At 43.1% G+C, this 27755-nt stretch overlaps 3 protein-coding genes across 3 annotated transcripts; all 3 read right to left on the bottom strand.

The window, feature by feature from the left end:
- Window positions 1–26: 26 nt before the first annotated feature.
- LOC148043216 (coagulation factor IX-like) lies at window positions 27–7377 on the bottom strand. The gene is made up of 8 exons (XM_087727738.1): window positions 7241–7377; window positions 6253–6418; window positions 4850–5013; window positions 4069–4093; window positions 2488–2613; window positions 1569–1753; window positions 1237–1351; window positions 27–1092 (listed from the first exon to the last, which is right to left on the bottom strand). Exons 2-8 carry the CDS (start codon window positions 6320–6322, stop codon window positions 545–547), a joined length of 1233 nt encoding a protein of 410 aa, XP_087583864.1. The 5' UTR covers window positions 6323–6418; window positions 7241–7377; the 3' UTR covers window positions 27–544.
- Window positions 7378–12148: 4771 nt separating this feature from the next.
- LOC148043215 (coagulation factor IX-like) lies at window positions 12149–16251 on the bottom strand. Its single transcript, XM_087727729.1, has 6 exons — window positions 16144–16251; window positions 15208–15232; window positions 14844–14969; window positions 13672–13862; window positions 13340–13454; window positions 12149–13195 (listed from the first exon to the last, which is right to left on the bottom strand). Exons 1-6 carry the CDS (start codon window positions 16231–16233, stop codon window positions 12648–12650), a joined length of 1095 nt encoding a protein of 364 aa, XP_087583855.1. The 5' UTR covers window positions 16234–16251; the 3' UTR covers window positions 12149–12647.
- Window positions 16252–20081: 3830 nt separating this feature from the next.
- On the bottom strand, window positions 20082–25568 carry LOC148043214 (coagulation factor IX-like). Its single transcript, XM_087727728.1, has 7 exons — window positions 25434–25568; window positions 24065–24228; window positions 23137–23161; window positions 22773–22898; window positions 21605–21795; window positions 21273–21387; window positions 20082–21128 (listed from the first exon to the last, which is right to left on the bottom strand). Exons 1-7 carry the CDS (start codon window positions 25498–25500, stop codon window positions 20581–20583), a joined length of 1236 nt encoding a protein of 411 aa, XP_087583854.1. The 5' UTR covers window positions 25501–25568; the 3' UTR covers window positions 20082–20580.
- Window positions 25569–27755: the final 2187 nt, after the last annotated feature.

Below are 27755 nucleotides of genomic sequence, written 5' to 3'. Positions count from 1 at the left end.
AGAAATAAGAACACATCCCTCCGTGATCTTTTTCATGTTGCCATTTATTTATTTATTGCTTTCATTGTACTTCATCATCATACAAAATTTCTGCATTTCAACACCTTTCTCAGGCTCATTTGCTATCCTATTTTTTTTTCTATTCCTGCGTTTTTACCTTCACTCCAGCCAGGTAAGAAGGCAGCGCTTAGAAAACAGATGGTGTTGCAGGGTGTGGCTCGACGCACAACAATGGGGTTAAAAATGGGCTTTTGAACTCTCTAAGACAAGGGATTTACGCACTGGGCTATGCCACCACTACCTGTATTATGTTCCCAGCTAATTTCTGTGTGAATCGGACATGATTTCAGTGAAAATAACGCCTAGAATGAAGCATGATTAATTTTGGTGTAAGGCTACGTACTGTCATTAAATGAAAGGGTAATTAATGAATTAATTAAATGAAAGGAATTAGCAATCATATAGGTCTCCTCCCTCACATGGTCTCCTCCCTCACATGGTCAGGAGATGACGGGGAAGTGGTAGAACACGTTGTGCCTCTTCCTTACTGCTCCGCTCTTGTCACATTGTGTATCCAATCCACATACGTTGCGATCGAAGTGAAGATATCGTACGGCACATCCCCGGTACACTCCGCTCCACAAGTCGCGATCCCCGTTAGAAACCACGTGTTGTTCCTCTCCGTAACAACCGGAGCGCCACTGTTTCCGTGGTAGACTCTTTTGACAAAGGTAGGGTGGCCTGCACAGAAGGTATTGAGAGGAAGTTGGGTCTCGTTCTTCCGCAGACAATTGGCCTGGTCGACATATTGGATGTCGGCCCGCTGAAGGGTTTTTGAGACCTTCTGTAAGTAGTCAAGCTTCCACCAGCCACTCAGGCTGCCTCTTCCTTGATTTAGCAGGTAGTCGGTGAGCACCCTGTCCCCGAGGCAAATGGGGGTGACATATTTGTTCAGGTCCAACGGTGAGATGAGTTCCAGAAGAACGAGGTCGTTTTCGTACTTGCTGGTCCGGTTGTAGCTGGGATGCTGGACCACCCTCACGATTCGACGGATCTGCTCAGAGCGGTGGAAGATGACGGTGTCATATTCTCCTGTTTCAAGGGAAGAAGAACAAACCCATCTGAGGTGGCTTCACTCCCATCAAGCTGCGTGTAGGAAATTCTGGGAGTTGGAAGTCCATAGCTCGTAAAGTGGCCAAGGTTGGAGACCCTTGGTCCAGACGAATGGTTCCTTACCTGCCACAGCTGTGTGAGGCTTATACACCAGGCAATGCGCTGCTGTGAGAGCCCACCTATCACTAATCAGTACCCCTTCACAAAATCGTTTGTTATCGGAGCCGAACAGATAAACCTGGGAGCAGATAAATTGTGTCAGATTGTGGCAAATGTACAGAGGCAGAATAGACAGTATTCCAAAGGCTGAACATTTCCAACCCATTAATCCTACATAAGGACAGCCCTTCAACCTAAGGAATTGATTCTTTTGAGGGATTCTTCACGAGAAGAGGGGTTGCCACCTCAAGAAAAGCAGAGCACGTGACGGAAAACCCCTCCATTCATCTGCCTACCTGCCATGGAACCTGTCCTCTCCAGCTCTGACCCCAGTCTTGATCAGGAATGCTTATCGGGAGGAGAATCTGAGCAGTGTTTAACTTCTGTTTGTGGCTTTTGGTGTTGCTGAGGTGACTCTGGTCCGATGAGAGTTCGGATGTTATAGCTTCTGGCAATGTAATCGTTCCACAAGAGAAAAGTCCTGGGAAGAGAAGATGGGAGCTCTGTTCCATGAGAAAGAAATTGCCCAGCCATGATCTGAGTCTTCTGCATGCCTAGAACAGAGTTGGGGTTGATAACTACCTAACTGATTCTTATGGGAAGGGAGTTAATGTCAACTCGCAAAGCATCCCTGGCCTGCTCACGAGATGCCATAGGCAAGAAGGGAGAAAACTGATGGCAGCTACAACCAGAAGCACATTCCACACATACCTTCCTCAAGGCTGTGTCCTAGGTTATCTGGAACAGCTAAAGGGGCGTGATCTCTACAGCCCGGGGAAAGTGCTCTGTTGGATAATGTGATTTATGACACACCCTGGGGGCGGGAGTGGGAGAAACAGGGTCAAAATTGGGCTGTAAATTATGTGGGGTCAGAGCTGGCTTCATTTGGTTGCATGCTGACTTGTAAATAACTGAATTTCTTTTAACTTGAAAGCTCATGATTTAGTTAGGGCATCCATCGGAACCCTTGACAGCTACAGAAGGAGAAGGTGGCCAAGAAGAATGAAGCTTGGAGATGCTTGTTCACTGCTGTGATCCACCAGAACCTCTGGCTTGGTGAGTCAAACCATCTTAGCGATGCATCTCATTGCCAAATTATCATACAACCACAGCCTCAATGCATGGGAGACAATGGAGATCCTCAAATCAAAGATGATTAAGATGAGCAGCTACAGAAATGGAACGGATAAATGAATATCCCCCTCCCAGGTTTACCTGATGGCTCACAGGTCTTCTGGTCTTCTAACAGATGGTATCCATCAACACAGGAACACGCTGCCCTCCCTATGCCCTCATTTCTGCAAATCTGCTCACAATCTCCATTGTTTGCTGAACAAGGATCTTTAATGATGAGAGAGAAAGAATAAGAATAAGCTTATCGGGTGAGATAGAGACAAGGAAGTTGGGTTTGAGTCTACTTCTCAGAAGTATTTTCCATCTAAAGAAAATGTGACTTTTTTATATAAATTACTTTATTTTTTGTTACATAAACAACTCTTCAAACATTCCATTCTTTCCGCCCTCAGAAGTAAACCAATCATCACGAATATGAGGTTCTTTATCTCCGAAATTCTTATTTTGTATTTGAAAAACATTCTCAGTTTTTTCCTCATACTTTGTTGCCAAAAACACCAAATAATCCAATTTTCTCTGAATTCTATTTTGTGTGTCAGACATCTTCTGTAGTGCTGAAAAAATCATTTGAATAGACGCTTGAATAGACGCCATGTTTGTACGCAGTTAGTATTTTTTCTTGAGAGCTCTGAAGTATTTGCAAGTAAAAGCAGGCTGAAAACTGCAATCTTATCAGATCTTAAGCCAATACAGCCAAGCAATAAAAGTGTCAAGTTGTAAACAACCAAATTATAGTGAATTGGTTTACAGCCCGCTTGCAGAAGATCAGAGGAGATGTTGGAGTAATCTATCCTTTGTCCGTGTGAATAACATTTTAAAACATTTAAAAGGTAGGATAACCACCGTCCACAAACCAGTAAAAAGATCAAAATCGCCGCTAGATACTTCTGTTCTTTAATTTAAATTAGTTTGAATTTTTAGGCGGTCTGTTTTTCTCTGAATAATAAAATAATCTTAGCAGCTGGAAACACTTTCGAATTTCTTTAGGTCTGTCTGCAGGTTCAGTTAGCCTTGTGGCTAATCCGGAAGTCACTGGCAAAGGAGGTTTTTCCAGGTCCCCACAGACTTTGCGAACATCTCTGGGACCACTGGGTCTCCCCCTACCTTTCACTGTCTCTCCGGGACAGCTTGGGTCCAAAAAGGGACCGTCCAAATGCTTCTGAATAGAAGGAGTTTCAGGAGTAGCCTGAAAGTCCATCTTCTCACTGCTAAGCCCCGCCTTCTATCCTAAAATTGATTGAGATGAGCAGCTACAGAAATGGAATGAATAAATAAATATCCCCCCCTCCCAGGTTTACCTGATGGCACACAGGTCTTCTGGTCTTCTAACAGATGGTATCCATCAACACAGGAACACGCTGCCGTCCCTTTTTGCTCATTTCTGCAAATCTGCTCACAATCTCCATTGTTTACTGAACAAGGATCTTTAATGATGAGAGAGAAAGAATAAGAATAAGCTTATCGGGTGAGATAGAGACAAGGAAGTTGGATTTGAGTCTACTTCTCAAAAGTATTTTCCATCTAATGAAAATGTGACTTTTGAAATGGAAGGTTGGAGGTCTGGTTGGCTGGGAATTCTGGGAGTTGAAGTCCACAGAGTCTTTATCAAAGGAGAGCTAGAATGCTAGACGTGTGTTGACGATTCTTTGAAGGAATACTTACCAATATATTTCTTCCAAAATACCACCTGAAAAAAAGAACAATTTACAACATTGCATTCAAATAGAAAGAGAATTGATTCTAAATTCAGACCCAAAGTTCATTTGTGGTAATGATCTCATTGTCGCTCAGATATACACTCTCTAACCACGTCCATACACTAAACAACACAACTACAAGTCCCATCCTTTGAGAAGTTCCTCCTGGTCATAGAGTATCTCCTTTGGTTTCAAATCTAAATAATGCTTCTAGACTTGATTGGTCCACATAGATCTTTGGAAGAATAAAGGTAGGCCTACTGAAATTGAAGAAGGTCACATTGGACCTGATCTTGAAGGTCATGTTGGATATATTCTGCAAGCTATCCATTGATAAATTGCATACATTTCTCAATGGAATTCACAGGGCCGGTTTTGAATGAGAAAGGAACTAATTTGGCATCCATCTTTCCCATCTTGAATCAAGACCTCATTCCCCAGGAATACTCTTCTGGAAAAACCTATTTATGGCACCCTGATCAGGATAGGGATGAAGATGGTGGCTATGTAACCACCTGAAATGCAAGAAGAAGAGGAGGAGGATGAGAAGAAGAAAAAGAGGAGGAGAAAGAGGTGGGGGAGAAGGAGATAATGAGGAGGTGGGGAGGGGAGGAGGGAGAAGGAGGAGAAGGAGAAGAGGAGTAGCAGAAGGAGAAAGAAAAAAGGGGGAGGGGAGGAAGGAGGAGGAGGAAGAAAAGAAGGAAGGAAGGAGAAAGAAATTAACTTCTCTTGATGCCTCTAATCACCGTTTGAGCGTCATCTTCAAAAACCTCTCGGGCTTCTTCATAATCACATATTTCCTCAATGCACTCCCGTTCCAGATTTCCTTTAAAAATCTCTTCAAGTTTTCCAGAATTATACCTTCTATATCGGCGCAAGACAGAACTTGCCTTTTGCTGATTGATAAAAACTACAACACAAAAAGAGAGGGAGAGGTTATAGACAGAAATGTTCTCTAGGGGAACGGAACCGGGGGGGGGGGGAATCAAAAGACATGTGGGTTTTTTCCAGTTTTGTTTCATAACAATCGTCCTGTTTTTGTACGTTATTTTATCCAAAAGAACAATGCAAACTCTTTTATACTAGCTTAGAACGGATTTTTTTCAAAAAAAAAAAAAAAGGCTGCAGATTCGTCTTTATTGAGACAAGGAAGATATGACTGTATTCTTTTGTTGTGAATTTCACTGGTCAATATCGAAAAGCTAAACGATGGTTGATAAAATCAAAGGCAGCTCTGCAATCTATTATCCCTTTCCCCAGGAAGATAATAATTAAACTTCCAATTTGGTCTGGTGATTTCTTATTTTATCGCTAGCCATCAATAGAAGAGATTTCCAGAGGGGCTCAGCAATCCTGATCAACAGCAATAGTAACATACAATACCCTAAAACGAACAAAAGAAAGTCCTAGAAATTTATGAAGGCTATAATTTAGCCGTTTCGAATTACATTTTCAGCAAATCGAATGCCAGTGCATTGGGGATTCATTTCAGTGTAAATTCCTTACAAACAATCCAAGTTCGATTTGAAATGTACGTTTGGGATTACTAATTCCATTATTGTAAATGCGGTTCTAACTTTTAAAATGGGTATTTGTTCGTATAAGCAGCCACGTTTTAATAACCTCTCTCTTTTCCCACTTACTGTTTCCCAAGTGCTGTTCTCAGTCAGCCAGGTCATGGTTGTCCCAAAAGAGCTTTTTCAAAAGATTTTCTTTTTCCTCGAAGACATTTTGCTTCTCATCCAAGAAGCTTCTACGGCTCTGACCGAATGGTGGAGGGAGGAAGGATTTATAACCAAACTTCTTGGATAAAAAGCAAATTATCCTCAAGGAATACAAAGACAAGTTGCTTATTCACAAAGTACTTTTGAAACTATTCCCCAAATCTACATTTTATCGGTTGGGTAGATGCAAAGGTTTATTGGTTGCAAACCAAATTTATACACAATGACTTGGGAGCAAGTCCTACTAAGAGCCTGCGCGTAAAGTTGCAACTGCAACGGATGAGAGTTGTTTGGTCTAATCCGATATCCGTGCAATCTTTAGAGGCTTTAAGTTGAACTTATTTCCCGTGGCTTATTCCTTAATGGGTGACAAAAACAGCTTTTCATCTCCAACCAGAAGAAGCTTAGCTGAGAAGGAAACCAACCTGCACACTCAGTGAGGAGAAGAAGACCTCCCAGCAGTCCGAGGACCAAGGCAAAGACGCGGAGGGCCATTTTCCTTCAGCTTCACAGCAGCTTTGCTAACGTCGCAGGAATGGGCACCTCTGGATTCCTCGCTACTCCAAGGCTCAACAGTTGCTTATCTTTCATCTACCTCCCCCCCCCCAGAAGATTAGATTGAAGGTCAGTTGGTTGACTTCCAGCTAATTTTTTGTTTCTCAGCCAACCTGTATTAGAGCAATTAACGTCGGGCACGGATCCCTGATTGCTTGGGATTCAGATGTTAATGCACTGTGTCACATCCTAAAGACGAAACCCTGTTCCTGCCTCAGAACATTAGGATTCACCTGAATAAATGATTTCCCCCATCCACCCGAGGGTAGTACCAAAAGGACATTGGAGGCTTCCATTAGACTAGTGTTTCTCAACCTCAACACCTTTAAGATGCTGCTGGCTGGGGAATTCTGGGAGTTGAAGTCCAGAGACGCTGGCCTGGGAATACTGGGACGTGAAGTCGAAAGACGCTGGCTGGGGAATTCTGGGAGTCAAAGTCCAGAGACGTTGGCTGGGGAATTCTGGGAGTCAAAGTCCAGAGAGGTTGGCTGGGGAATTCAGGGAGTTGAGGTCCAGAGATGCTGGCCTGGGAATACTGGGACGTGAAGTCGAAAGACGTTGGCTGCGGAATTCTGGGAGTTGAAGTCCACACAACTTAAAGATGTTAAGGTTGAGAAACACTGCATTAGACCACCGAGAAATATCTTAACAATTTTTTCGCTTAGCAACAGAAATTCTAGGTCCCAGATGTTGATTCCTTCTCAAAGGCAAAAGGAGTTTCTCTCCCCACACCAAGCCCAAACCAAAATCCAGAGGTTTCTCTTCCTGAAGCCCAAAACAAAATCCAGAGGTTTCTCTTCCCTCCCAAGCCCAAAACAAAACCCAGAGGTTTGTGGAACAGATGTGAAATTAACTGACCTGCACACTCGGTGAGGAAAAAACATCCAAGCAGACTCAGCGCGGGGAGAAAGACGCCATTGGCCATTTTCTTTCAACTTCACAACTGACTTGATGCTCAGGGATAGGAAGCCCCAGGATCAATCGTTCCAAAGGGCAAGTCAATATTTGTGCTTGCAGGTTTTATCTTTCTTGGATGCTGCTGGTCTTCAAACGGCAACGCCCCCACCCCCACCCCCCGGCTCCTTTTCCCCCGAAAGGTTTAGCTGAATAGCCACCCAGTTGTGCCAAAATGCGCACTAGAATTCCCAGGCATTGTGGCCATCCAAGGTCCTTCATCAGATGAGTTGCCAACAACGGCTTCCATTTTGATGTTTGACCCTTAAAAACGACACAAAGAGCCATGGTGGCGCAGTGGTTAAGGACGTAGCACGGCAGGCTGAATGCCGGCTGTCGGCAGTTCGATTCTGACCGGCTCAAGGTTGACTCAGCTTAAGGTGGGACTAGAACTCTCAGTCTCCTGGCGATTATTCCAGCTGGCTTTCATACCGAAGGCAGAACTAAAACTCAACATCTTGTGGTTTGTAAACTAGTGGGACCTTAACCACTAGGCCAAACTGCTTAGCTTTAACCTTGATGAGGTTTTCTGTCAGGGGAATTATTTGGGTGAACCCAGGCCATTCATGGTTCAAAGCTGCAATCTTTCTAAATAAATTAATAAATCCAAAGGATCTAGGCTGCCATTGTTCTTGCAAACATATATTAAATCTATATTTTTTTTTTTTTTTTTTTTTTTTTTTTTTAGGAAATATATTTTATTCAATTTTCACATTCCATTTGCAATCATTTATATACAGGGTATTTACTATAAGAAAAGAAAAAAAAAAGAAAAAGGGAATAAAACGAACAAGTAAAAAGGAAACACAACTCATCATTCACAACCCCACCTAACCCTTGCGTCCTCCATACACCCCATCTACCCCCTCCAACTTTCCTTTCTCCCTCTAACACTCCCCTCCTACTTCCCTTTCCCCTCAAGCCTTCCTTCTCCCCTTACTCCCCAGACACCCTCCTTACATTCCCCTTACTCCTTACATTCCCCTTACTCCTTCCTTACTCCTCCCTCTTCCTTCCCTCTACCTCCCTCCTTGGTGTATGCCTTTATTCGAGTGTTGTTTGATCTGATAAAAGTAAAGTAAACCAAGGAAAATAATAATAATAATAATAATTTAAAAAAGGGGACTTCCTGTGGGCGTGGCCTGTTGCCGAGGAGGGCTCCACCGAGCTCCTCAGAGATCTGGTCTGTATATCTAAATAAGATCATAGATAGCACCCCTTTTTGGCTAAGAAAGGGGCAGGGAGGATAGCTCCGTAGGTTAGGGTCTATTCGTAAGCCACAGCCTTTTTCTTTTTTTGGCTGTGGAAGAGATTAGATCCAGCCGAAGCGGAGCCTTTATCTCCGGCCAGTTCTTCTCAGCTGCCTTTTTTTTTTTTTGGCAGCCCCAGACAGGCTAGCCCCCCCCAGGACAAAACAAAGTTTTTTTTCAAGCTAGAGTTGATACGGGAGGGTACCACCCCTGTGAGATTTATGCTTTTATTACTATCTTAAATACCAGCACCATTTGTCTTAAAGACTTCTTTGTTTAAATAGACTTTAAAATGGCGATTTCTCTCCGTGGATGATTACTGGATGTACTTAGCCGGGCTTATCTTCCTGCAGACCGCTCCTTAACAAAATAAACTCTTTTTCTTTGGAAATAGAGGGGAGCGAAGCACTGCTTACTTGTTTATCTATTATGGCACCCAGATCAAAGAAACGTCTTGCTACAAATGTGTCTAAAGAATTTAAACAATCTTTTTTGGAAACTCAGCCTTTGTCTCCTACGCCCTCTACTGGAGAAGTTTTAACACAGGAATATCTCTTTAAAATATTTAATGCCCTTAAGCAAGAACTTAAGGAATTTGTATTGCAACTTTATGAGGATCTAAAATCTAAAGTTAATCAAATGAAGGCGAATACGTTTGCAGCCGTGTCTGCCCTGTCAGATTACTCTGCTGAAATAGAGAACAGATTGGAAAGTCTGGAGAAGGCTAATTTTGATTTGACTACCAATATTCAAATTTTACAAGAAAAAATTAGAAATAACGAAGAACAGCTTATGACGCTAAATTTTGATAGGAAGGCATTTTCAATAAGAGTCAGAGGATTCCGTGAAAAGGAGCAAGAGAATTTGAAACAGACATTTGCTGAAGCCTTCAGCCATGCGCTGGGAAGCCCGGGACTTAACTTTGATTGGCAGATTCGGAAAATCTATCGCCAGAACTCATTGATAGCGGAACAGCGACAGCTCCCGAGGGACATAATTATACATTTCTCTACAAAAGAATCTAGAAACGCGATTGTGCAAAAGTTCCATAATAACAGTCTCCGAGTTGATGACCAGGACGTGATTGTCTTCAAAGATATACCTTTCCAAATGTTGAGAGCAAGAAGGGACTACGCCTTTTTAACTAAAGAGCTTAGGAGTCAACAGATTCGATACAGATGGGAGGCCCCTGCCGGCATCACGGTTACATTTGAGAATCAAAGATTTCGTCTTAACTCTGTTTCGGAAGCTCAAGATTTCTATTGTAGGATTCTGAAGGCGGGACTTCCTGACGCGCTTGGAAGAGAGGAGAGACAAGCGGAAGGAGAAAGCAAACGGCTGGCCATGCGGCTGCAAGATGAAGGGGGTAGCCCCTCCTCCCTCGGAGAAGCAGAAGAACGCAGATCGAGAATTTAGATACTTCAAAAGACTTCCTAAAGTTGAGGACTGAATGGGGGTTTGAGACCTCTCTCCGGTAGAAAAAGTGGACTAATTTTTATCAGAAGGGAAAGCTGGGTGAAACTACTTTGAGCTAGATTCTAAAGTAACGTTAGCATAAATCTGATAGTGGTTAAAAGAATGCGGAATGATTTATGTTGTTTAAACTTTGTTAGATGGGACTATTTTAAAATAGGTTAACTGACTCTTGCTGAAAGCATTATTTGAATATGATCCATGCTATTTAACTTTTATTTGAAGGGAAAGTTGGTTGTAATAGTTCTGAGTTATTTTTCAAATAAACGCTAGTATAAATTTGATAGTGGTAAATATTAGACAAGCAAGAGATGAGGGTAAAATGCATGTGGAATGAACTACGTTATTTGTGGTAAATATCAGACAAGCAAGGGATGAGGGCAAAATTTACGTTGTTTAAAGCTTATTAGAACAGGAAGCCGCTTGGGATTATCTTAAGATAACTGTAAAAAGAATGTGGAATGATTTATGTTGTTTAAACTTTGTTAGAAGCGACTACCTTAAAATAGAAGGTTAACTGAATCTTGCTGAAAGTATTATTGGAATATGTGGAATGATTCATGCTACAAATCGCTCTGAGTTATATTTTAAACAAATGGTAGTACTACGTTATTTGTGATAAATATTAGACAAGCAAGGGATGAGGGCAAAATTTACGTTGTTTAAAGCTTATTAGAACAGGAAGCCGCTTGGGATTATCTTAAGATAACTGTAAAAAGAATGTGGAATGATTTATGTTGTTTAAATTTTGTTAGAAGCGACTACCTTAAAATAGAAGGTTAACTGAATTTTGCTGAAAGTATTATTGGAATATGTGGAAGGATTCATGCTACAAATCGCTCTGAGTTATATTTTAAACAAATGGTAGTATAAATTTGATAGTGGTAAATATCAGACAAGTGGGGGATGAGGGTAAAATACATGTGGAATGAACTAAGTTATTTAAATTCTATTAGAAGGGGAAGTCGGTTGGAATTACAGAAATTGATTCCTGTGTAAAGTAATATCTGATCTACGCTGCTTAACTTTACTAAGAAGGGGAAATCGGGTTAGATTATTTTGAATTACTGTTTGAAAAAGGGGTAAAGAAAGATCATTTACGTTGTTTAAATTTTATTAGATGGGAAAGTTTGATTATTTGTCTGTAAAGTTATATTTGAATATATGGCATAAACTACGCTGCTTAAATCTTACTGGAAGGGATCATGAGGTTTAGGAAGGGAACGGGAGAGTCTACAGAAGGTCGGGGTAAATAGCAAAGAAGTAAGAGATGAGAATAAAATATAGATAGAATGATTTATACTATTTAAGCATAGATAAAGATGGGGGGCTGAGATCAACACAAAGAGTGGTTTCTTTTTTTCTTTTTTCTCTTTTCTCTTTTCTTTTTTTCCTTTTTTTTTTCTTTCTCTGCTTTTCCTTTTTTTTTTTTTTTTTTTTTTTGATATATTACTTTTATTTTTTAATCCATATGTATACAAGATATCTTAGATAGAAGGTAGTGCCAGGTGTGGACCCTGGGAAGTCGGGAGGATTAGGGATGGGGATTGTGGGGGGTGGGGTGGGGGGGTGTTAATATAGTTTTAATAAGAACAAGAATGTATTTATATACGGTGGTTCCTTTTTTTTTTTAATTATTAAATCTATATTTTAACATGCTTTCACTAGCACTGATGATGTTACTACTTGGGTAATGAAACATTTCCAAGAAAACCCCCAAGTTCAGAGAGCACCAAGAACCCCACCATATTCTTCCTCTTCTTCTTCTTCCTCCTCTTCCTCCCAAACCCCATTCCATTCTAGCACTGATTACGTTACCTAGTTTGGGAAATGAAATATTTCCAAGAAAACAACCAAGCTCAGAGAGCACCAAGAAGCCCAAGAACCCCACCATATTCTTCCTCCTCCTCCTCCTCCTCCACCACCACCACCACCTGCTCCTCCTGCTCCTCCCTTTCCCTCTAGTTGATGTACTCTAGTTGGATAATGAAACATCTGGAGCAAAATCACCAAGCTCAGAGAACACCTAGGACTCCGCAGGGTCGCCTCGTTAAAGCTTTTAGAAATAAGAACACATCCCTCCATGATCTTTTTCATGTTGCCATTTATTTATTTATTGCTTTCATTGTACTTCATCATCATACAAAATTTCTGCATTTCAACACCTTTCTCAGGCTCATTTGCTATCCTATTTTTTTTTCTACTCCTGCGTTTTTACCTTCATTCCAGCCAGGTAAGAAGGCAGTGCTTAGAAAACAGATGGTGTTGTAGGGTGTGGCTTGACACATAACAATGGGGTTAAAAATGGGCTTTTGAACTCTCTAAGACAAGGGATTTACGCACTGGGCTATGCCACCACTACCTGTATTATGTTCCCAGCTAATTTCTGTGTGAATCGGACATGATTTCGGTGAAAATAACGCCTAGAATGAAGCATGATTAATTTTGGTGTAAGGCTACGTACTGTCTTTAAATGAAAGGGTAATTAATGAATTAATTAAATGAAAGGAATTAGCAATCATATAGGTCTCCTCTCTCACATGGTCAGGAGATGACGGGGAAGTGGTAGAACACGTTGTGCCTCTTCCTTACTGCTCCGCTCTTGTCACATTGCGTATCCAATCCACATACGTTGCGATCGAAGTGAAGATATCGTACGGCACATCCCCGGTACACTCCGCTCCACAAGTCGCGATCCCCGTTAGAAACCACGTGTTGTTCCTCTCCGTAACAACCGGAGCGCCACTGTTTCCGTGGTAGACTCTTTTGACAAAGGTAGGGTGGCCTGCACAGAAGGTATTGGGAGGAAGTTGGGTCTCGTTCTTCCGCAGACAATTGGCCTGGTCGACATATTGGATGTCGGCCCGCTGAAGGGTGTTTGAGACCTTCTGTAAGTAGTCAAGCTTCCACCAGCCACTCAGGGTGCCTCTTCCCTGCTTTAGCAGGTAGTCGGTGAGCATCCTGTCCCCGAGGCAAATGGGGGTGACATATTTGTTCAGGTCCAACGGTGAGATGAGTTCCAGAAGAACGAGGTCATTTTCGTACTTGCTGGTCCGGTTGTAGCTGGGATGCTGGACCACCCTCGCGATTCGACGGATCTGCTCAGAGCGCTCGAAGAGGACGGTGTCATATTCTCCTGTTTCAAGGGAAGAAGAACAAACCCATCACAGGTGGCTTCACTCCCATCAAGCTGCGTGTAGGAAATTCTGGGAGTTGGAAGTCCATAGCTCATAAAGTTGCCAAGGTTGGAGACCCATGCTCTAGATGAATGCTTCCTTACCTGCCACGACTGTGTGAGGCTTATACACCAGGCAATGCGCTGCTGTGAGGGCCCACCTTTCACTAATCAGTACCCCTTCACAAAATCCTTTGTTATCGGAGCTGAACAGATAAACCTGGGAGCAGATAAATCGTGTCAGATTGTGGCAAATGTACAGAGGCAGAATAGACAGTATTCCAAAGGCTGAACATTTCCAACCCATTAATCCTACATAAGGACAGCCCTTCAACCTAAGGAATTGATTGCTTTGAGGGATTCTTCATGAGAAGAGGGGTTGCCACCTCAAGAAAAGCAGAGCACGTGACGGAAAACCCCTCCATTCATCTGCCTACCTGCCATGGAACCTGTCCTCTCCAGCTCTTAAACTGACCCCAGTCTTGATCAGGAATGCTTATCGGGAGGAGAATCTGAGCAGTGTTTAACTTCTGTTGGTGGCTTTTGGTGTTGCCGAGGTGACTCTGGTCCGATGAGAGTTCGGATGTTATAGCTTCTGGCAATGTAATCGTTCCACAAGAGAAAAGTCCTGGGAAGAGAAGATGGGAGCTCTGTTCCATGAGAAATAAATTGCCCAGCCACGATCTGAGTCTTCTGCATGCCTAGAACAGAGCTGGGGTTGATAACTATCTAACTGATTCTTATGGGAAGGGCGTTAATGTCAACTCGCAAAGCATCCCTGGCCTGCTCACGAGTTGCCAAGGTGGCGCAGTGGTTAAATGCAGCACTGCAGGCTACTGCTAGATCAGCAGGTCAGCGGTTCAAATCTCACCGGCTCAGGGTTGACTCAGCCTTCCATCCTTCCGAGGTGGGTAAAATGAGGACCCAGATTGTTGGGGGCAATATGCTGACTCTCTGTAAACCGCTTAGAGAGGCCTGAAAGGCCTATGAAGCGGTATATAAGTCTACTGCTATTGCTATATTGCTATTGCCATAGGCAAGAAGGGAGAAAACTGACGGCAGCTACAACCAGAAGCACATTCCACACATACCTTTCTCAAGGCTGTGTCCTAGAGGTTACCTGCAACAGCGGAAGGGGCGTGATCTCTACAGCCCGGGGAAAGTGCTCTGTTGGAGAATGTGATTTATGACACACCCTGGGGGCGGGAGTGGGGGAAACAGGGTCATAATTGGACTGTAAATTATGTGGGGTCAGAGCTGGCTTCATTTGGTTGCATGCCAACATGTTGCTCCTAATAAATAACTGGATTTCTTTTGACTTGAAAGCTCATGATTTAGTTAGGGCATCCATCGGAACCCTTGACAGCTACAGAAGGGGATGGTGGCCAAGAAGAATGAAGCTTGGAGATGCTTGTTCACTGCTGTGATCCATCAGAACCTCTGGCTTGGTGAGTCAAACCATCTTAGCGACGCATCTCATTGCCAAATTATCATACAACCACAGCCTCAATGCATGGGAGACAACGGAGGTCCTCAAATCAAAGATGATTGAGATGAGCAGCTACAGAAATGGAATGAATAAATGAATATCCCTCCCTCCCAGCTTTACCTGATGGCTCACAGGTCTTCTGGTCTTCTAACAGATGGTATCCATCAACACAGGAACAGGCTGCCGTCCCTATTCGCTCATTTCTGCAAATCTGCCCACAATCTCCATTGTTTGCTGAACAAGGATCTTTAATGATGAGAGAGAAAGAATAAGAGTAAGCTTATCGGGTGAGATAGAGACAAGGAAGTTGGGTTTGAGTCTACTTCTCAAAAGTATTTTCCATCTAATGAAAATGTGACTTTTGAAATGGAAGGCTGGAGGTCTGGTTGGCTGGGAATTCTGGGAGTTGAAGTCCACAGAGTCTTTATCAAAGGAGAGCTTGAATGCTAGACGTGTGTTGACGATTCTTTGAAGGAATACTTACCAATATATTTCTTCCAAAATACCACCTGAAAAAAAGAACAACAACAATTTACAACATTGCATTCAAGTAGAAATAGAATTGATTCTAAATTCAGACCCAAAGTTCATTTGTGGTAATGATCTCATTGTCGCTCAGATATACACTTTCTAACCACGTCCATAAACTAAACAACACATCTACAAGTCCCATCCTTTGAGAAGTTCCTCCTGGTCATAGAGTATCTCCTTTGGTTTCAAATCTAAATAATGCTTCTAGACTTGATTGGTCCACATAGATATTTGGAAGAATAAAGGTAGGCCTACTGAAATTGAAGAAGGTCACATTGGACCTGATCTTGAAGGTCATGTTGGATATATTCTGCAAGCTATCCATTGATAAATGGCATACATTTCTCAATGAAATTCACAGGGCCGGTTTTGAATGAGAAAGGAACTAATTTGGCATCCATCCTTCCCATCTTGAATCAAGACCTCATTCCCCAAGAATACTCTTCTGGAAAAACCTATTTATGGCTCCCTGATCAGGATAGGGATGAAGATGGTAGCTATGTAACAACCTGAAATGCATGATAAGAGATTACCAAATTATTTGGTTAGTAGGCATTTTGTTAGTGGAGGGGAGGAGGTGGGAGGAGGCAGAGGAGGAAGGAGAAGAAGAAGAGGAGGAGGAGAATAAGAAGAGGAAGAAGAGGAGGAGGAAGAGGAAAAGAGGGAGGAAGAAGAGGAGGAGGATGAGAAGAAGAAAAAAAGGAGGAGAAAGAGGTGGGGGAGAAGGAGATAATGAGGAGGTGGGGAGGGGAGGAGGGAGAAGGAGGAGAAGGAGAAGAAGAGTAGCAGAAGGAGAAAGAAAAGAGGGGTTAGGGGGAGGAAGGAGGAGGAGGAAGAAAAGAAGGAAGGAAGGAGAAAGAAATTAACTTCTCTTGATGCCTCTAATCACCGTTTGAGCATCATCTTCAAAAACCTCTCGGGCTTCTTCATAATCGCATATTTCCTCAATGCACTCCCGTTCCAGATCTCCTTGACACATCTCTTCAAAGTGTCCAGTATTATACCTTCTGTATCGGCGCAAGACAGAACTTGCCTTTTGCTGATTAATAAAAACTACAACACAAAAAGCAAGGGAGAGGTTATAGACAGAAATGTTCTCTAGGGGAACGGAACCAGGGGGGAAAAAATCAAAAGACATGTGGGATTTCTCCAGTTTTGTTTCATAACGATCGTCCTGTTTTTGTACGTTATTTTATCCAAAAGAACAATGCAAACTCTTTTATACTAGCTTAGAACGGATTTTTTCTTAAAAAAAAAAAAAAAGGGAAATATTTCATTGGCAGTACTGCCAATTAAGTATTTTCTTTTTTTGAATTCTGTACTGTAATAAATATCGTTTAGCCTAACGTTCCCAGGAAGGCTACAGATTCGTCTTTATTGAGACAAGGAAGATATGACTGTATTCTTTTGTTGTGAATTTCACTGGTCAATATCGAAAAGCTAAACGATGGTTGATAAAATCAAAGGCAGCTCTGCAATCTATTATCCCCTTCCCCAAGAAGATAATAATTAAACTTCCAATTTGATCTGGTGATTTCTTATTTTATCGCTAGCCATCAATAGAAGAGATTTCCAGAAGGGCTCAGCAATCCTGATCAACAGCAATAGTAACTTACAATACCCTAAAACGAACAATAGAAAGTCCTAGAAATTTATGAAGGCTATAATTTAGCCGTTTCGAATTACATTTTCAGCAAATCGAATGCCAGTGCATTGGGGATTCATTTCAGTGTAAATTCCTTACAAACAATCCAAGTTCGATTTGAAATGTACGTTTGGGATTACTAATTCCATTATTGTAAATGCGGTTCTAATTTTTAAAATGGGTATTTGTCTGTATAAGCAGCCACGTTTTAATAACCTCTCTCTTTTCCCACTTACTGTTTCCCAAGTGCTGTTCTCAGTCATCCAGGTCATGGTTGTCCCAAAAGAGCTTTTTCAAAAGATTTTCTTTTTCCTCGAAGACATTTTGCTTCTCATCCAAGAAGCTTCTACGGCTCTGACCGAATGGTGGAGGGAGGAAGGATTTATAACCAAACTTCTTGGATAAAAAGCAAATTATCCTCAAGGAATACAAAGTCCAGTTGCTTATTCACAAAGTACTTTTGAAACTATTCCCCAAATCTATATTTTATCGGTTGGGTAGATGCAAAGGTTTAAGGGTTGCAAACCAAATTTATACACAATGACTTGGGAGCAAGTCCTACTAAGAGCCTGCGCGTAAAGTTGCAACTGCAACGGGTGAGAGTTGTTTGGTCTAATCCGATATCCGTGCAATCTTTAGAGGCTTTAAGTTGAACTTATTTCCCGTGGCTTATTCCTTAATGGGTGACAAAAACAGCTTTTCATCTCCAACCAGAAGAAGCTTAGCTGAGAAGGAAACCAACCTGCACACTCAGTGAGAAGAAGAAGACCTCCCAGCAGTCCGAGGACAAAGGCAAAGACGTGGAGGGCCATTTTCCTTCAGCTTCACAGCAGCTTTGCTAACGTCGCAGGAATGGGCACCTCTGGATCCCTCGCTACTCCAAGGCTCAACAGTTGCTCATCTTTCATCTACCTCCCCCCCGGAAGATTAGATTGAAGGTCAGTTGGTTGACTTCCAGCTAATTTTTTGTTTCTCAGCCAACCTGTATTAGAGCAATTAACGTCGGGCACGGATCCCTGATTGTTTGGGATTCAGATGTTAATGCACTGTGTCACATCCTAAAGACGAAACCCTGTTCCTGCCTTAGAATGTTAGGATTCACCTGAATAAATGATTTCCCCCATCCACCCAAGGGTAGTACCAAAATGACATTGGAGGCTTCCATTAGACTAGTGTTTCTCAACCTCAACACCTTTAAGATGCTGCTGGCTGGGGAATTCTGGGAGTCAAAGTCCAGAGAGGTTGGCTGGGGAATTCTGGGAGTCAAAGTCCAGAGAGGTTGGCTGGGGAATTCTGGGAGTTGAGGTCCAGAGACGCTGGCCTGGGAATACTGGGACGTGAAGTCGAAAGACGCTGGCTGGGGAATTCTGGGAGTCAAAGTCCAGAGACGTTGGCTGGGGAATTCTGGGAGTCAAAGTCCAGAGAGGTTGGCTGGGGAATTCTGGGAGTTGAGGTCCAGAGATGCTGGCCTGGGAATACTGGAACGTGAAGTCGAAAGACGTTGGCTGGGGAATTCTGGGAGTTGAAGTCCAGAGACGCTGGCCTGGGAATACTGGGACGTGAAGTCGAAAGACGCTGGCTGGGGAATTCTGGGAGTCAAAGTCCAGAGACGTTGGCTGGGGAATTCTGGGAGTCAAAGTCCAGAGAGGTTGGCTGGGGAATTCTGGGAGTTGAGGTCCAGAGATGCTGGCCTGGGAATACTGGAACGTGAAGTCGAAAGACGTTGGCTGGGGAATTCTGGGAGTTGAAGTCCACACAACTTAAAGATGTTAAGGTTGAGAAACACTGCATTAGACCACCGAGAAATATCTTAACAATTTTTTCGCTTAGCAACAGAAATTCTAGGTCCCAGATGTTGATTTCTTCTCAAAGGCAGAAGGAGTTTCTCTCCCCACACCAAGCCCAAAACAAAATCCAGAGGTTTCTCTTCCCTCCCAAGCCCAAAACAAAACCCAGAGGTTTGTGGAACAGATGTGAAATTAACTGACCTGCACACTTGGTGAGGAAAAAACATCCAAGCAGACTCAGCGCGGGGAGAAAGACGCCGTTGGCCATTTTCTTTCAACTTCACAACTGACTTGATGCTCGGGGATAGGAAGCCCCAGGATCAATCGTTCCAAAGGGCGAGTCAATATTTGTGCTTGCAGGTTTTATCTTTCTTGGATGCTGCTGGTCTTCAAACGGCAACGCCCCCACCCCCCACCCCCCGGCTCCTTTTTTCCCAAAAGGTTTAGCTGAATAGCCACCCAGTTGTGCCAAAATGCGCACTAGAATTCCCAGGCATTGTGGCCATCCAAGGTCCTTCATCAGATGAGTTGCCAACAAAGGCTTCCATTTTGATGTTTGACCCTTAAAAACGACACAAAGAGCCGTGGTGGCACAGTGGTTAAGGACGCAGCACGGCAGGCTGAATGCCGGCTGTCGGCAGTTCGATTCTGACCAGCTCAAGGTTGACTCAGCTTAAGGTGGGACTAGAACTCTCAGTCTCCTGGCGATTATTCCAGCTGGCTTTCATACCGAAGGCAGAACTAAAACTCAACATCTTGTGGTTTGTAAACTAGTGGGACCTTAACCACTAGGCCAAACTGCTTAGCTTTAACCTTGATGAGGTTTTCTGTCAGGGGAATTATTTGGGTGAACCCAGGCCATTCATGGTTCAAAGCTGCAATCTTTCTAAATAAATTAATAAATCCAAAGGATCTAGGCTGCCATTGTTCTTGCAAACATATATTAAATCTATATTTTAACATGCTTTCACTAGCACTGATGATGTTACTAGTTGGGTAATGAAACATTTCCAAGAAAACCCCCAGGTTCAGAGAGCACCAAGAACCCCACCATATTCTTCCTCTTCTTCTTCTTCCTCCTCTTCCTCCCAAACCCCATTCCATTCTAGCACTGATTACGTTACCTAGTTTGGGAAATGAAATATTTCCAAGAAAACAACCAAGCTCAGAGAGCACCAAGAAGCCCAAGAACCCCACCACATTCTTCCTCCTCCTCCTCCTCCTCCTCCACCACCACCACCTGCTCCTCCTGCTCCTCCCTTTCCCTCCAGTTGATGTACTCTAGTTGGATAATGAAACATCTGGAGCAAAATCACCAAGCTCAGAGAGCACCTAGGACTCCGCAGGGTCGCCTCGTTAAAGCTTTTAGAAATAAGAACACATCCCTCCGCGATCTTTTTCATGTTGCCATTTATTTATTTATTGCTTTCATTGTACTTCATCATCATACAAAATTTCTGCATTTCAACACCTTTCTCAGGCTCATTTGCTATCCTATTTTTTTTTCTACTCCTGCGTTTTTACCTTCATTCCAGCCAGGTAAGAAGGCAGCGCTGAGAAAACAGATGGTGTTGTAGAGTGTGGCTTGACACATAACAATGGGGTTAAAAATGGGCTTTTGAACTCTCTAAGACAAGGGATTTACGCACTGGGCTATGCCACCACTACCTGTATTATGTTCCCAGCTAATTTCTGTGTGAATCGGACATGATTTCGGTGAAAATAACGCCTAGAATGAAGCATGATTAATTTTGGTGTAAGGCTACGTACTGTCATTAAATGAAAGGGTAATTAATGAATTAATTAAATGAAAGGAATTAGCAATCATATAGGTCTCCTCCCTCACATGGTCAGGAGATGACGGGGAAGTGGTAGAACACGTTGTGCCTCTTCCTTACTGCTCCGCTCTTGTCACATTGTGTATCCAATCCACATACGTTGCGATCGAAGTGAAGATATCGTACGGCACATCCCCGGTACACTCCGCTCCACAAGTCGCGATCCCCGTTAGAAACCACGTGTTGTTCCTCTCCGTAACAACCGGAGCGCCACTGTTTCCGTGGTAGACTCTTTTGACAAAGGTAGGGTGGCCTGCACAGAAGGTATTGGGAGGAAGTTGGGTCTCGTTCTTCCGCAGACAATTGGCCTGGTCGACATATTGGATGTCGGCCCGCTGAAGGGTTTTTGAGACCTTCTGTAAGTAGTCAAGCTTCCACCAGCCACTCAGGGTGCCTCTTCCCTGCTTTAGCAGGTAGTCGGTGAGCATCCTGTCCCCGAGGCAAATGGGGGTGACATATTTGTTCAGGTCCAACGGTGAGCTGAGTCCCAGAAGAACGAGGTCGTTTTCGTACTTGCTGGTCCGGTTGTAGCTGGGATGCTGGACCACCCTCGCGATTCGACGGATCTGCTCAGAGCGCTCGAAGAGGACGGTGTCATATTCTCCTGTTTCAAGGGAAGAAGAACAAACCCATCAGAGGTGGCTTCACTCCCATCAAGCTGCGTGTAGGAAATTCTGGGAGTTGGAAGTCCATAGCTTATAAAGTTGCCAAGGTTGGAGACCCATGCTCTAGATGAATGCTTCCTTACCTGCCACGACTGTGTGAGGCTTATACACCAGGCAATGCGCTGCTGTGAGGGCCCACCTTTCACTAATCAGTACCCCTTCACAAAATCCTTTGTTATCGGAGCTGAACAGATAAACCTGGGAGCAGATAAATCGTGTCAGATTGTGGCAAATGTACAGAGGCAGGACAGACAGTATTCCAAAGGCTGAACATTTCCTACCCATTAATCCTACATAAGGACAGCCCTTCAGCCTAAGGAATTGATTGTTTTGAGGGATTCTTCATGAGAAGAGGGGTTGCCACCTCAAGAAAAGCAGAGCACGTGATGGAAACCCCCTCCCTTCATCTGCCTACCTGCCATGGAACCTGTCCTCTCCAGCTCTTAAACTGACCCCAGTCTTGATCAGGAATGCTTATCGGGAGGAGAATCTGAGCAGTGTTTAACTTCTGTTGGTGGCTTTTGGTGTTGCCGAGGTGACTCTGGTCCGATGAGAGTTCGGATGTTATAGCTTCTGGCAATGTAATCGTTCCACAAGAGAAAGGTCCTGGGAAGAGAAGATGGGAGCTCTGCTCTATGAGAAAGAAATTGCCCAGCCACGATCTGAGTCTTCTGCATGCCTAGAACAGAGTTGGGGTTGATAACTATCTAACTGATTCTTATGGGAAGGGCGTTAATGTCAACTCGCAAAGCATCCCTGGCCTGCTCACGAGTTGCCAAGGTGGCACAGTGGTTAAATGCAGCACTGCAGGCTACTGCTAGATCAGCAGGTCAGCGGTTCAAATCTCACCGGCTCAGGGTTGACTCAGCCTTCCATCCTTCCGAGGTGGGTAAAATGAGGACCCGGATTGTTGGGGGCAATATGCTGACTCTCTGTAAACCGCTTAGAGAGGCCTGAAAGGCCTATGAAGCGGTATATAAGTCTACTGCTATTGCTATATTGCTATTGCCATAGGCAAGAAGGGAGAAAACTGACGGCAGCTACAACCAGAAGCACATTCCACACATACCTTTCTCAAGGCTGTGTCCTAGGTTACCTGCAACAGCGGAAGGGGCGTGATCTCTACAGCCCGGGGAAAGTGCTCTGTTGGATAATGTGATTTATGACACACCCTGGGGGAGAGTGGGGGAAACATGGTCATAATAGGACTGTAAATTATGTGGGGTCAGAGCTGGCTTCATTTGGTTGCATGCCAACATGTTGCTCCTAATAAATAACTGGATTTCTTTTGACTTGAAAGCTCATGATTTAGTTAGGGCATCCATCGGAACCCTTGACAGCTACAGAAGGGGATGGTGGCCAAGAAGAATGAAGCTTGGAGATGCTTGTTCACTGCAGTGAGCCATCAGAACCTCTGGCTTGGTGAGTCAAACCATCTTAGCGATGCATCTCATTGCCAAATTATCATACAACCACAGCCTCAATGCATGGGAGACAACGGAGGTCCTCAAATCAAAGATGATTGAGATGAGCAGCTACAGAAATGGAATGAATAAATAAATATCCCTCCCTCCCAGGTTTACCTGATGGCTCACAGGTCTTCTGGTCTTCTAACAGATGGTATCCATCAACACAGGAACACGCTGCCGTCCCTATTCGCTCATTTCTGCAAATCTGCCCACAATCTCCATTGTTTGCTGAACAAGGATCTTTAATGATGAGAGAGAAGGAATAAGAATAAGCTTATCGGGTGAGATAGAGACAAGGAAGTTGGGTTTGAGTCTACTTCTCAAAAGTATTTTCCATCTAATGAAAATGTGACTTTTGAAATGGAAGGCTGGAGGTCTGGTTGGCTGGGAATTCTGGGAGTTGAAGTCCACAGAGTCTTTATCAAAGGAGAGCTAGAATGCTAGACGTGTGTTGACGATTCTTTGAAGGAATACTTACCAATATATTTCTTCCAAAATACCACCTGAAAAAAAGAACAACAACAATTTACAACATTGCATTCAAGTAGAAATAGAATTGATTCTAAATTCAGACCCAAAGTTCATTTGTGGTAATGATCTCATTGTCGCTCAGATATACACTCTCTAACCATGTCCATAAACTAAACAACACATCTACAAGTCCCATCCTTTGAGAAGTTCCTCCTGGTCATAGAGTATCTCCTTTGGTTTCAAATCTAAATAATGCTTCTAGACTTGATTGGTCCACATAGATCTTTGGAAGAATAAAGGTAGGCCTACTGAAATTGAAGAAGGTCACATTGGACCTGATCTTGAAGGTCATGTTGGATATATTCTGCAAGCTATCCATTGATAAATGGCATACATTTCTCAATGAAATTCACAGGTCCGCTTTTGAATGAGAAAAGAACTAATTTGGTATCCATCCTTCCCATCTGGAATCAAGACCTCATTCCCCAGAAATACTCTTCTGGAAAAACCTATTTATGGCACCCTGATCAGGATAGGGATGAAGATGGTAGCTATGTAACAACCTGAAATGCATGATAAGAGATTACCAAATTATTTGGTTAGTAGGCATTTTGTTAGTGGAGGGGAAGGAGGTGGGAGGAGGCAGAGGAGGAAGGAGAAGAAGAAGAGGAGGAGGAGAATAAGAAGAGGAAGAAGAGGAGGAGGAAGAGGAAAAGAGGGAGGAAGAAGAGGAGGAGGAGGAGAAGAAGAGGAGAAAGAGGTGGGGGAGAAGGAGATAAAGAGGAGGTGGGGAGGGGAGGAGGGAGAAGGAGGAGAAGGAGAAGAAGTGTAGCAGAAGGAGAAAGAAAAGAGGGGTTAGGGGGAGGAAGGAGGAGGAGGAAGAAAAGAAGGAAGGAAGGAGAAAGAAATTAACTTCTCTTGATGCCTCTAATCACCGTTTGAGCGTCATCTTCAAAAACCTCTCGGGCTTCTTCATAATCGCATATTTCCTCAATGCACTCCCGTTCCAGATCTCCTTGACGCATCTCTTCAAAGTGTCCAGTATTATACCTTCTGTATCGGTGCAAGACAGAACTTGCCTTTTGCTGATTAATAAAAACTACAACACAAAAAGCAAGGGAGAGGTTATAGACAGAAATGTTCTCTAGGGGATCGGAACCGGGGGGGAAAAAATCAAAAGACATGTGGGATTTTTCCAGTTTTGTTTCATAACGATCGTCCTGTTTTTGTACGTTATTTTATCCAAAAGAACAATGCAAACTCTTTTATACTAGCTTAGAACGGATTTTTTCAAAAAAAAAAAAAAGGCTGCAGATTCGTCTTTATTGAGACAAGGAATATATGACTGTATTCTTTTGTTGTGAATTTCACTGGTCAATATCGAAAAGCTAAACGATGGTTGATAAAATCAAAGGCAGCTCTGCAATCTATTATCCCTTTCCCCAGGAAGATAATAATTTAACTTTTTTTATCGCTAGTCATCAATAGAAGAGATTTCCAGAGGGGCTCAGCAATCCTGATCAACAGCAATAGTAACTTACAATACCTTAAAACAAACAATAGAAAGTCCTAGAAATTTATGAAGGCTATAATTTAGCCGTTTCGAATTACATTTTCAGCAAATCGAATGCCAGTGCATTGGGGATTCATTTCAGTGTAAATTCCTTACAAACAATCCAAGTTCGATTTGAAATGTACGTTTGGGATTACTAATTCCATTATTGTAAATGCGGTTCTAATTTTTAAAATGGGTATTTGTCTGTATAAGCAGCCACGTTTTAATAACCTCTCTCTTTTCCCACTTACTGTTTCCCAAGTGCTGTTCTCAGTCATCCAGGTCATGGTTGTCCCAAAAGAGCTTTTTCAAAAGATTTTCTTTTTCCTCAAAGACATTTTGCTTCTCATCCAAGAAGCTTCTACGGCTCTGACCGAATGGTGGAGGGAGGAAGGATTTATAACCAAACTTCTTGGATAAAAAGCAAATTATCCTCAAGGAATACAAAGTCCAGTTGCTTATTCACAAAGTACTTTTGAAACTATTACCCATTTTATCGGTTGGGTAGATGCAAAGATTTATTGGTTGCAAACCAAATTTATACACAATGACTTGGGAGCAAGTCCTACTAAGTGCCTGCGCGTAAAGTTTCAGCTGCAACGGATGAGAGTTGTTTGGTCTAATCCGATATCCGTGCAATCTTTAGAGGCTTTAAGTTGAACTTATTACCCGTGACTTATTCCTTAATGGGTGACAAAAACAGCTTTTCATCTCCAACCAGAAGAAGCTTAGCTGAGAAGGAAACCAACCTGCACACTCAGTGAGAAGAAGACTTCCCAGCAGTCCAAGGACCAAGGCAAAGCCGCGGAGGGCCATTTTCCTTCAGCTTCACAGCAGCTTTGCTAACGTCGCAGGAATGGGCACCTCTGGATCCCTCGTTACAAAGGGTAAGTACATATTTGTTTTGGGTTTAACACAGCGGTCAACCTTTCCCTCAAGGTCCTCCTGTGAGCCTTTCCAGATGCAAAACAGCAGCATAAACAAGGTGCTAGGGATGCAGTGGCTCAGTGGCTAAGACACTGAGTTTGTCGATCAGAAAGGTCGGCAGTTCGAATCCCTAGCACCGCGTAATGGAGTGAGCTCTGGTTACTTGTCCTAGCTTCTGCCAACCTAGCAGTTTGAAAGCACCCCACTCCAGGGGAAGGTTACTGCGAAATCCCCATTTCCTCCTGATCAGCTGGGACTAGAGAGACAGAGAATAGATGGGGGCGGGGCCAGCCAGAGGTGGTATTTGCCAGTTCTCTGAACTACTCGAAATTTCCGCTACCGGTTCTCCAGAACTGGTCAGAACCTGCTGAAGACCACCTCAGTGATGGACCCATCCCTTGTCTGTTCTACCATTGACCGCGGTGTTGGAGGAGGATGGGAACTGAAGATCAAAAACGTCTGAAAGACGCCGATTTCCCCTTTATATACAGCTGACGTTTCCCAGTGATTTGCAATAATCCAGTTAAAGTAATCTTGGCCTAGCCCTCTCCAAACAAATATAAATAAATGCAAAACCAGCTTTGAGAGGTCTCCATTCAGAAGCCCTTTCCCTTGTTGAATGATACCAGGAGGGCTGGGAGATGAGTAAATACGGTGAGTAATTCATCAAGCTGGCAGATCCTGCTGGCATGCTAACAATGTTCTCAACTGTTTTTTAAAAAAGCACTTAAATGTGTTTTAAGGCTGGGCGGCATTAACCGAAGCATTTATCCAGATCGGTAACGAATTCTGATCGGTTGGAAGTCACCTGGAGGCTGGAATCCAGCTCCCTTTTAAAAAGATGCAGGAAAGCAAGAAATTATCAGGAAGTCTGGAACCCAAGGCCTATGTGGAGCAGTTGAGGTCATTGGGATATTTAGTGTGTAAAACAGTGATTGTGATGCAAAGACATATATAGATATAGATTTAGATATAGATGAGATAGAGATAGAGATATATAGATATAGATATAGATTAGATATAGATATAGATTAGAGATAGAGATGATAGAGATAGAGATAGAGATAGAGATAGAGATAGAGATAGAGATAGAGATAGAGATAGAGATAGAGATAGAGATAGAGATAGAGATAGAGATAGAGATAGAGATAGAGATAGAGATAGAGATAGAGATAGAGATAGAGATAGAGATAGAGATAGAGATAGAGATAGAGATAGAGATAGAGATAGAGATAGATAGAGATAGAGATAGAGATAGATTAATTTTATCTCTCAGTGTTTTGTTTTGAGAATTCAGATGGATGGAAGGAGTGAGGGAGGAAGGGATGTGTTGGAACAAATGTCCTTCTGGGTCCAGTTCCAAGTGGGGAAAAAGACACTGGAAACACGGAGGCTTTTGGAAAGATGGTTTAATGGTGGACAGGATCACATGCTTTGGAGCTCCTGGGTGAAAAGGGCAGAGATGCTGAAAGTCCCTGGGTTTTATGCCCTCTCTGGGCTTTGAACTTCCTGGGGCACAGGAAGAGTATCCTGATTGGTTGCTGTCAGAGGTCATAGCTTGCTTTGTAAGGTTGTCTGTGCTACGTTTGGTTGAAACTTTGTGGGTGGTGCAATGAAGGGCAATAAAATGGAATCGATCTTGGTTATGTAGAACAGACTGGCTCAGACCTTAATGGCCCGTTGACAAAGGCAGAGGGGGCTATTGAGAGTGAGTCTGTTTTCTGCCTAAAATCATGTTTCTCTGGCTCAGGCCTTAATGGCCCGTTGACAAAGGCGGAGGGGGCTATTAAGAGTGAGTCTGTTTCCTGCCTAAAATCATGTTTCTCTGGCTCAGGCCTTAATGGCCCATTGACAAAGGTGGAGGGGGCTATTAAGAGTGAGTCTGTTTCCTGCCTAAAATCATGTTTCTCTGGCTCAGGCCTTAATGGCCCGTTGACAAAGGTGGAGGGGGCTATTGAGAGTGAGTCTGTTTCCTGCCTAAAAACATGTCTCTCCATTTCTCACCCAGGGAAATATAATATTCTGCCCTTTTAATATTTCCTAGGGTATTTCATTCTTCTAGGAGAGGGTACTAATTTCCCACAGAGGGATGGATAAAGAGATGGATGAATGGATGGAGGGATGGAGGGAGGGATGGAATTCTA

The sequence above is a fragment of the Thamnophis sirtalis genome, unplaced genomic scaffold (genome assembly GCF_051295495.1).
Source record: "Thamnophis sirtalis isolate CommonGarterSnake01/CBP01778 unplaced genomic scaffold, rThaSir2_p1.2 scaffold_13, whole genome shotgun sequence".
In the NCBI taxonomy this organism is placed as follows: domain Eukaryota; kingdom Metazoa; phylum Chordata; class Lepidosauria; order Squamata; family Natricidae; genus Thamnophis; species Thamnophis sirtalis.
This window is presented reverse-complemented; position numbering and strand designations above follow the sequence as displayed.

Bases quoted from the DNA above. Each gene is read 5' to 3' on its own strand.
- LOC148043214 (XM_087727728.1), bottom strand. From the start codon at position 25,500: ATGGCCCTCCGCGGCTTTGCCTTGGTCCTTGGACTGCTGGGAAGTCTT. The intron at 23,162-24,064 runs GTGATTAGAGGC...TCTTTTTTTCAG, and splicing joins TTGAAGATGACGCTCAAACG to GTGGTATTTTGGAAGAAATA. The intron at 22,899-23,136 runs GTAAGTATTCCT...TCATCATTAAAG, and splicing joins ATTTTGGAAGAAATATATTG to ATCCTTGTTCAGCAAACAAT.
- LOC148043215 (XM_087727729.1), bottom strand. From the start codon at position 16,233: ATGTGTCAAGGAGATCTGGAACGGGAGTGCATTGAGGAAATATGCGAT. The intron at 13,863-14,843 runs GTAAAGCTGGGA...TTCTCTTCCCAG, and splicing joins GAAGACCTGTGAGCCATCAG to GACTTTTCTCTTGTGGAACG. The intron at 13,196-13,339 runs GTAAGGAAGCAT...CCCTTGAAACAG, and splicing joins GCCTCACACAGTCGTGGCAG to GAGAATATGACACCGTCCTC.
- LOC148043216 (XM_087727738.1), bottom strand. From the start codon at position 6,322: ATGGCCCTCCGCGTCTTTGCCTTGGTCCTCGGACTGCTGGGAGGTCTT. The intron at 5,014-6,252 runs GTTGGTTTCCTT...TTTGTGTTGTAG, and splicing joins TCTCCTCACTGAGTGTGCAG to TTTTTATCAATCAGCAAAAG. The intron at 1,352-1,568 runs GTAGGCAGATGA...ATCTGCTCCCAG, and splicing joins GAGGACAGGTTCCATGGCAG to GTTTATCTGTTCGGCTCCGA.